General features: G+C 33.0%; 1 protein-coding gene across 1 annotated transcript; it reads right to left on the minus strand.

Moving 5' to 3' along the window:
• Nucleotides 1-845: 845 nt before the first annotated feature.
• stac3 (SH3 and cysteine rich domain 3) lies at nucleotides 846-9,389 on the minus strand. The gene is made up of 13 exons (XM_046871886.1): nucleotides 9,278-9,389; nucleotides 8,182-8,252; nucleotides 7,024-7,102; nucleotides 6,467-6,623; nucleotides 5,016-5,113; nucleotides 4,846-4,903; nucleotides 4,082-4,179; nucleotides 3,634-3,697; nucleotides 2,681-2,727; nucleotides 2,502-2,593; nucleotides 1,703-1,754; nucleotides 1,450-1,587; nucleotides 846-1,088 (listed from the first exon to the last, which is right to left on the minus strand). The coding sequence occupies exons 2-13, from the start codon at nucleotides 8,196-8,198 to the stop codon at nucleotides 990-992; spliced, it is 999 nt and encodes a 332-aa protein (XP_046727842.1). The 5' UTR covers nucleotides 8,199-8,252; nucleotides 9,278-9,389; the 3' UTR covers nucleotides 846-989.
• Nucleotides 9,390-9,949: the final 560 nt, after the last annotated feature.

Here is a 9,949-nt window from a genome sequence, read left to right on the forward strand (position 1 = left end):
ACACTACACATAACTGCAAAGAGTTCCTCACAAGCACAAATATGATACAAAAATAGCTGCTTTATTTAGAAAGTGAAATGTATCTGGATAGTATATAAAACTAAGCAGATAAACTGGCATGAATCTTTGAAATGTGTGCCATTTTCTTAAAAAAAGTTGTAGTCCAATAACTCAGGGCCTCTGTTTGCACAGTAGATATAACAGATAAAACCAGAATGTCATTAGAGTGTGAGATACTTAAAATCCAAACTGACATTTAAAACATAGGACTATGGATTTTCATAATTTTTTCTACACAAATGATTAATATTACCTATATCTATCTATCTATCTATCTATCTATCTATCTATCTATCTATCTATCTATCTATCTATCTATCTATCTATCTATCTATATATATATATATATATATATATATATATATATATATATATATATTATGAACTCCAAACAAAATTTTAATCTAAAAACATTTTTTTTGCCAAAAAATATATCCAAGGTGGATTTTTCCCTGCAAAAGCAGATTCAAGTTAGAGTCAATGTATGCATTTTTCCAATGTAAGGCAGTTTTCCAAGACCCTGACACTCCAGGACACTAAAGTGTTTCCTGAGATTTTAGGTTTTTGCAGTTTTAACCACAAGGAAAATTCTTGTTTTTTAAAACTGTTTTCTTAATAGTTTTATTTAGAAGATATTTGCATCCGTCCGTCTGTCTGTCTGTCTGTGTGGTGTTTGTGTGTGTGTGTGTGTGTGTGTGTGTGTGTGTGTGTGTGTGTGTGTGTGTGTGTGTGTGTGTGTGTGTTTGTGTGTGTGTGTCCATCCATGTTCTTATGATTCCAATCTTTTGTGCTACTTTGATTGAACCTTTGATAACATTTGGATTCTACTCTATTTCTTTATATTGGGGAAAAGCTCAAACTTAATTTTGTTGGTTAGTTTATATTGTATGGCACAATGTAGGCACATTGTTCTTCTTCCATGTTCTCATTTAGATCTCTTGTAGTAAATCAGCAGGAAAGAATCCAAGTTTACGGCCTGTACTGACTTTCAGATAGCCGTTCACCTCCTCTCCTTTCTTCACCACTATCTGCAAGATACACACAGGAGAAAAGACACTGTAAGCTCAGATTCTAACTGGTGGTGAATCTCAGTTGCAGGATAGAGACACTGAACATTTTATTTAAAAATCATTTTCATTTTTTTTTAACTAATATATTTATTTTTGCTCAACAAGACAAACTGTTGTAAATCAACAATCCCCTTCATTATTTTAATGCTAGTTTACAATAACAGTAATGCGTGTTACTGAACTATTACTGTCGGTGAGTCACCTCGGTAATCACTACTACAAAACTACCACTAGAGGTCGTGTTTGTAATTTAAACAAAAAAATACATTTTAGATTTTACACAAAACACACAAATAATATGTATGGAACACACACGTACCTGGTCCCTCTTTAGTGTGATCTGACCCATCTCCCTGTTTCCAACAAAGGAACGTGTAACCTTATACACTCTCTCTCCTGCACGCACCCTAATAATGTAAGTCATGGGAAGGTAACCTGTTTTCTCCCCAATCTTACCCTAAACACATACACACATAAACACACACTTTATTTTCTTTAGGTTACAAGAAAGCAAGTAAATAGGAGAAACATAGGAACGGTTCAAAAATTGTAGAGTATTTTTCAAAACTCACCCGCCACCATTCTTCATTAGAGTCGTCTATCACGGTAATCCGATCACCAGGACTAAATAGAAATACACATGACAACAATAAGTAGTTTAACATTAGTAAATATCTGTTGTTGTAAGCAATTAGTGAGGCTGAATCAAAAATAACAACAGCATAGTTATGAAATCATAGTATGGTAGAAAACAAATGTAATCAAATTAGCCCAACTAATATTGGCACTCTTGATACATTTGAGTCTTTTCAACTTTTGAATATTCACAAAAATACTTTGCAAAATGTAAATGAATCTATGTAAACTTATTTATACAACTGAGCAGTTGAGGGTTAAGGATCTTGTTTAAGTGCCCAACAATAGTGCTGGGATTTGAATTCTAAACCAACTAATCAGAAATCAAAGACCTTAATGACTGAGCTACCCCTATGAATGCAAACACAATTTCCATGTCTATTCCAGTGGAATCTTCTCTTCAGTTCTCTGCACAGATTTTCTTTGGGGTTCAAGTCAGGGAACTGGGATGCCATGGCTGGATCTGGATCTTGATTTTTTTTGGTCAGTAACCAGTTCTGTTTTGGTGCTTGTTTTGTATCATAATCCTGCTAGAAGATTCAACCACAGCCCATTTAACAGTACTTAATTACCGCAATGAAGTGGAAATAAACATTTCAATTTTCTGTGTGTGTGTGTGTGTGTGTGTGTGTGTGTGTGTGTGTGTGTGTGTGTGTGTGTGTGTGTGTGTGTGTGTGTGTGTGTGTGTGTGTGTGTGTGTGTGTGTGTGTACACAGACAAAAATTATACACTTACTGAAAGTCCAGGTCATCCTTCTCAATTGCTTTGAAGCGGTACAGAGCCAGGTAGTAGTGACTCTGACTAAAGGTCTGCTGCTGCTTTTTATTCTTTAGCATTTAGCAGACAAACACACAGTTAGTTTAGTATTTGACATTTGATCAATTTAAATGATTTAATGTTAACACATTTGTCACCTTGTCATCTGCAGTTGCTTTGTCTTTTTTATCCGCATCCTGCTTTCCTGTAACAAAAATATATACATTTATAATATTTTGCAACACCTTAATTTTTTTCTCTAATGACATGAAACCAAAAAATGTTAAAAGTTTTACTGGTAACAGCAGAAAATTAATTTGAGGAATTTGTTTGGTTTATCATTTGCATTATTTGTCATTTTTCGAAGGAATCTAAGGGATGTGTTTTGCCATAATTAGAGTTACCAAGTTTTATATTTGGGACAGTTTTTTAAAATGTGGGAAAATTTTAAAGATCCTTTTTTTGTTATTTATTTTCTAAAGAAATGTGATTCTTTTTGGGAAAGAGAAATGATTGTCCCATAACAAATGTGATAACAAGAAGCTGTAACTAACTAATCAGAAATAAATAAATAAAAATAAATAAATAAATTAAATAAATAAATAAATAAATAAATATTAATAAGGAAGTTGCTAAATTGCTGCATTAGAAAGGAATAAAGCATTCTGCATTAGACTAAATCTAACTATAGTTAAAGTAATATCTGCTGATTATAAACCAGTCACTGGTCTAAAAAATAAACAAAAAAATAAATGTATACAGTAAACCATTATAGTGTAAGTCTTAACAATATAATAAAATATTTGGCAGATGGCACAAAAAAAGAGCTGTTAATATATAAAAGAATATTTTAAATGTAACTATACTGAATAGGTAATTTATTCAGATTTCTCCTTAATAATAATAATAATAATAATAATAATAATACTGAAATATCAAGTCAAGTCAAGTGGCTTTTATTGTCATTTTAAAAACTATTGCATGAATTTTTCACTAACTTATTATTCTTCTCTTACTCCACAACCCATTCTGCTATGTTCTAAAACATTTGACGAGAAGCTATTGATAAGTAAGAGCAAATATTTAATTACTATGATACTAGTACATTTACCTTCACCCCCCTCTTCACCCTCTTTGGGTTGCTGAGCCTCCTCTTCCTCCATCATCATCATCATCTTGAAAGAATATGTTGAATACAATTTTAATATAAAGAACACGAAAAAATAATAATAATTTTAAAGATTTGTTTTTAAACTAACTTGGAAATTATTGTAAATATAACTTTTTGTTGTAGATATGAATATATCTTTCTTAATGTTTTTTTCCTTATTACAATGTATCATCTCAAATAATGTAGTAGAGAGAAAAAACAAATCAAGTAAATCTTTGAAAACATCTGCGCATTGGATTCAAATTCCGATATATTTGTTTGGAATTATAATATAGCCTTGTTTTCCCTATTTTGAAGCATCCTGTATTATCACTTTACTGCTCTTCTCCCATTTCTGAATTTGAAAATTAACTTTATAGCTTTAACTAAATTTAAAGTGTTCACTTACATTCTTTTTATCCTCTGAACTTTTTTTTCTCTCTTTATTTGCCATGATAACTCCAGTTCGCAGTGTGTCGAAGACTGGGTCAGTGCGATTTTGCTGCGCTGCACACACACACACACACATATATATATATATATATATATATATATATATATATATATATATATATATATATATATATATATATGAACACAAAACTAGAGTTTTTGTATCTATAGTTTACACAGATCATTTCTAGAAACATACTTTAAATGCTTAGACCATTTCAATATGTATACTGTATGGATAAAGAGCATCCCTAGATTCTACAATGTGAATTTGGAGATTGGAGCTCATTCAGCACAAGTGGCTGAGTACTAATGTTGGCACTCCAATTAACACTCCCACAACAAGGGCTTGTGCAGACCATTCATTTACTCCAACCTTATCAAACTATTTTCTCCATTCACTCCAACCATATCAAACTATGTCTTCCTGGATCTCACTTTGTGCACAGGGGCATTGCTGTAACAGGTTTGGGCCTGTTATATCCAATGAAGGGAATTATTAAAGCTAAAGCATAAAAAAGACATTCTAGCCAATTATTTCCTTTAAACTTGTTGCCAACAGTTTGGCCAAGAATCACACAAGCAAAAGGGCTAGGTCTTTACATCACTTTAGTCATATATTGGAGGTAAAAAAACATTAATCAATAAAACATATTCAGACATAACTACTGTAATATTTTTAAAGCAGAGTGTAGTTAGTTTTAATAACATGATACTCACCACTATTTATCTCCTGATCATACAAAGGGGAGCTGTATGCTCTCCTAAAACCTGGAGGCTAAAATAAAACAGTATAATTGTTCATGTTACAGTGTTGTGTTCAAATGCAGTGGACATTATGCTATAGTTTCATGCTCTTAATGAATTTAAAATATTAATGATTATCTCACTATTTTGCCGAAGCATCTCTGGAACTCCACATAGGATTGGCATGCATGATGAATATTGGTCTTGCAGTTCTTGCAGCGCAGAGCAAATTTGTTATTGACTAAGAAGGAGAGAGATTACAGAGAGATTACTGTGGCAAAAAAAAAAAAAAAACACTTAATTATATTCAGTATCAAAAGACATATCTACATTGTACTCTATTCAGATACTTGTAAATTCTAAACACGTGTGGGTTTGCTTTCAGATAAATAATGTGTGTGTAAAAGCTCAAACACATAATCATTGTAGAATGCTGTGCATAACTAACAGTACGTTATGCACAGCATTGCATGGCTATTTACCCTAGGTAAAATAACAGTAAGCAAAAACTATGGAAATATGACCATATTCTTAAAATTTGGCCATTTTTGTGAAACAGAAATGAGATCCGAATAACTGTAATAATAACTTAATACATTACAACTAACCATTTGTATTACATTACTAATCATGTTTTATAAAAATGTGTCTCACAGGATCATTCTGTATTAAGAAAATAATTTTCATAGTTCATCCCCGTCACTGATCATAACACATACACCACAGTTACATAAGCTATACATCAGAACCAGATAACTCTGTTTCTCTGTACTCTGTATGCCAGAACAACAAAACTATAGTAAATGCAAAAAGGCTGTGGCATTAGGAGTTTCTTGCCTCGTATGACACAGCGTTTTTGCAATACTGATGTGATCAGAGATATTTATAAAGCTATTTGTCTATAGTGAGTGTGCCAGGGGTAGATGTCCTTGCCTGTATCATATCAAGTTGCTTTCAGGTGTTTGTTCAGAAGGTAATAATATGGTAATCTTTTTTTTTGTATTATTATATATTATTTGACTAATTCAAAAGTATTGAACACTAGTTACTATACAATTTAATAGAAGGACAGACATTGATTGTGGTTTACAAATAATTCATGTTAATGAATAAACTAAATACACTATACCATAATTGTTTGAACCCATCAACTGTATTTTATTGCTGCCTTGTTGGTAGAAATCTTTTGTAAAAGTATCGTGATGTACAGTGATACCTTGCTACATTACATCAGGAGTTCTGGCAGGATGTGAACAAACCTGCAGAGGACATGCCTGTTCTCTGATTAAATGTGTTCCACAACAATGAGTGTAAGAGACAAGGAAAGCTTAAATTCCTTATCTGCATGAGATAAATTATCACTTTGAAAGCTTATGTTATGTATACATAGGAAAGCTATTTGTATCAGATATAAAAATGTGTGCAAAATTTTAAATATATGCAGATCTGATAAGCTGGCAACCCCTAAAATTGTCGGACCCTAGATCTCAGCATCTACACCATAAAACAATATTAAAACAATAATACAATCTGACATCATTCACTGTACCACCTTTAATCAATATGACAGTGAGAATGTGTGTCAAACACTCACGGACAATCATTCGAGCACAGACGTCGCAGAACTTGGGCTTCTTGCAGTAATGATCCTTAAACTTATGTGGCCTGTCATTCACTAGGAATACAGGCTCAGGAGTTGGGGGAGGGGGGGCCTCTTCTTCCTCTACCTCTTCATCATAGACAAAATATACCTGAGATAGAGACAAATTGTGTAAAAAAGAATAAATCATTTTTTTGTCTTACTTATAGATTTTGAGCCTGTTTTTTTGGGAACTAAGTTTTTGGAAAGGCTCAAGATCACCGTGTGTTTTGTTCAGCGCATATTTTATTACACATTTGAATTTAATCGTCAGTTCAAAGCTTTACCATAGTGGTTACTAGAAAAAAATGATGGGGAAAGTGAGCAAATTTATAAAAGAAAAAGCAAAACAGGGAAAGTGTGAACAGCATTGCTGTTCTTTAACAACAACAACATAACACCATGAGATTACTCAATTACTCTGGATTGTACCACATAAAAAAATGCATATGGCTGTGAATATTTATCCTTGGATATTCTGAAGCTTCCAGTCTCTAACAAATAATACATACAGTGTTTTCATCCTCTTTGACCACATTATCAGGTATGGGAGGGTTATCATGGATATCCAGAGAGTCCTTATCTTCTAGTCTGTAATAAACACACAGAGACTATGATGTTAAATGTTGTTTGTTGTTTTTCTGTTGTTATTATGTGGTTTTCTGTTGACATGTACAGTGGTGGGCTGTCCTTACCCGAGGTATATGTCATAATTATTAATAATGAATGAATACTAATAATAATTAATTACCATGCAAAGTTAAATTCACTTTTATTTCATTTGATAAAATGTTCATCCACAAAAGGTTAAAAGGGTTAAAAAAAACCTTTTTGCAACTAACACAGTTTGAATATATATATATGTGTGTGTGTGTGTGTGTGTGTGTGTGTGTGTGTGTGTGTGTGTGTGTGTGTGTGTGTATATTTAACTATTTAAATAGAAATAAATAAACAACTGCAACATAATAAATGCAACATACATTTACCACGCATACACCATGATGCACACATCCGGCAATTAAAATTGTCCGTGATGAAACATAGCAAAAGTTTATCTAGGTTCCTTTTTCCATGTCCTTAATAGACATGCAAGAGATCTTTGAAAAACATGTCTACCGTCTAAGTATTAAAAACTTGAAATGTATTAATTTACAGTATATTTATAACAGATAAAAATGTGTGAATAATTTCCAATTAATCATAAGTTAACTGATGACAATCATGGTAAATCTTTCTCTCTCATACAAACACACATATTCACATGCACAAGAAATTGCACAGAAAGTATAACTGACATTCAAGTATAATGGCAAGCGTATGTTGGTGCATATTTGTATCAATATATGTTGATACATACATTGATACACTCACTATTTTCACTGTAAAACCAACCCCTGATACTGTCACAGTGAAATTTCCTATAAATGAATGACGTTACTCTTTCTCACACAAAATTTTTCATGGTTTTTATTTTAGAAATAAATTGTATTTATATTGTATTCAATTGTATTAAAATTTTCATTTTCATTAAATTTCTTCTGATTTAAAATCGCCCAATATTTTTTCTGTGGTCATGATTAATTTTTAGTTATTATAGACTTCTTGTTAGTCAGGACACTGTCATACATAGTTTTGTTTACAAAAATGTAAGAAAAAAAAAGATTACTTACTGATCATACTGGGCCATGGTGCAGTGTTTAAACTCGTATAGACTTTGTAGTGATCAGATTCTGTGGTTGTTCTATAATACACAAACACACACACTATATTACGTTATATTCTTAGCTGGTTTTGCTTCATATTCAGTGGTTGCCGTAGTACACAAACCATGCAGTTGAGTAAAAGTAGAGACACACAAGTAAAAATACAAAAGTATTTGCCTGCAAATGTACATAAGTATCAAAAGTACTATGATTTATTATTTCTATAATGTTCCTATTATAATTTTTGTCACAAGACTCTTTATTAATCAACTCAGTTTATGTGAAAAGACTCTAATGTTACTCTTAGCACACCAATCTATTAATAGAATGATATTAATGAGGCAAACACTGCGATCATGAGCCCAAAACCACAACGTTTTTTTCCACTACTTAAAAAAATTACATAAATAAGGCAACAGATGTTGTGGTGTAAGTTAGAGTCAGAAGTTTGTTCCATCATTTATCCTCTAAATGTTCTGCTTGCTGTTACACTGACACTGAACCGTATGTTGGTGCTTAGTAGACACCACCAAGCGGCAATCAAAACAGAGCGCTCGGTCTACCCTGATTGGTGGCTTGCTGCATACGTGACCATTTAGGTTTTTATCCACTCAAATAAAAAGGAACAACTGATTTTGCAAAATGTACTTAAGTAAAATGTAAAAAATTTAACTTTGAAATGTAGTGAAGTTAAAGTCTCCTCGAATGGAACTACTTCAGTAAAGTACAGACATGCGAAAAAGTTACTTAAGTACAGCAACGCATTACATTTACTCCGTTACTGTCCACCACTGTTCATATTACATCCAATGTTCAGGCAAACAAACTGCTACACACAGACGGACATAACTCTGCCTCAGCAAAACTAAATTTGAATCTCCTGCCAGACAGAGTTCAAGCAGTCAATATGAATCAACATGAATTACATTTTGAGTATTGCCTAGTATTATAAATGCTCTGCTCTAACTTTTATTAGCAGCATAATAAGCACACAAAGGCACATGAGCATACATATAAACACAGAGATACACACTCTGAAAAGACCCAGGCCAAGACCACGTACCTTCAGGGGGAAATAAACCACAGCTGACCGATTCAGTTTATTTTAGTTAGGTTTTTAAATCAAAAGTATTACAGCAAAATAATCATGTCTCTAAAGTCCAGTCCAGTGGCTGAAAGAGTAAATATCCCCTCTGGCTGTATGTGAACTATAAACCACAGTTGTTCTCCTGATCATTAAAATAGACATATGTCTGTGTGTCATGTTGAGTGGTTCAGACAGGTGAATGCCTCAGATGGTGGATGACGAAGGGTAATAAGATACTTGCTAACTCTCTCTCTCTCTCTCTCTCCCTCTCTCTCTATCTCTCTCTCTCTCTCTCTCTCTCTCTATCTCTCTCTCTTTCTCTCTCTCTCTCTCTCACACACACACACACACACACACACACACACACACACACACACACACACAATATACTAGTTTTCATACTAGCATATATAGCCATAGACATCGATCTACTGTAGGTTCGGATGGCAGAGATACGTCCCTACCCTCTTTCATGAACTGTCTCTACTGACATTTCCTCTTTTAATAAAATTGTCTTACTGTAAGTAATTAGGTAGCTGATTCAGTTTGAATGTGACTCAGCAATTTGTCACAGACAGCTCAAAGTGTTGAAATGAAGCAGTTTTGGTGCATTCCCCTAATCGAAAGTCATGTTTTCAAGCTAGTTAT

Source organism: Silurus meridionalis, chromosome 17, assembly GCF_014805685.1.
Source record: "Silurus meridionalis isolate SWU-2019-XX chromosome 17, ASM1480568v1, whole genome shotgun sequence".
Taxonomy (NCBI): Eukaryota; Metazoa; Chordata; class Actinopteri; order Siluriformes; family Siluridae; genus Silurus; species Silurus meridionalis.

Bases quoted from the DNA above. Each gene is read 5' to 3' on its own strand.
- stac3 (XM_046871886.1), bottom strand. The intron at 5,114-6,466 runs GTGAGTGTTTGA...TCTCCTTCTTAG, and splicing joins CTGTGCTCGAATGATTGTCC to TCAATAACAAATTTGCTCTG. The intron at 3,698-4,081 runs GTAAGTGAACAC...TATTCTTTCAAG, and splicing joins GTTCAGAGGATAAAAAGAAT to ATGATGATGATGATGGAGGA.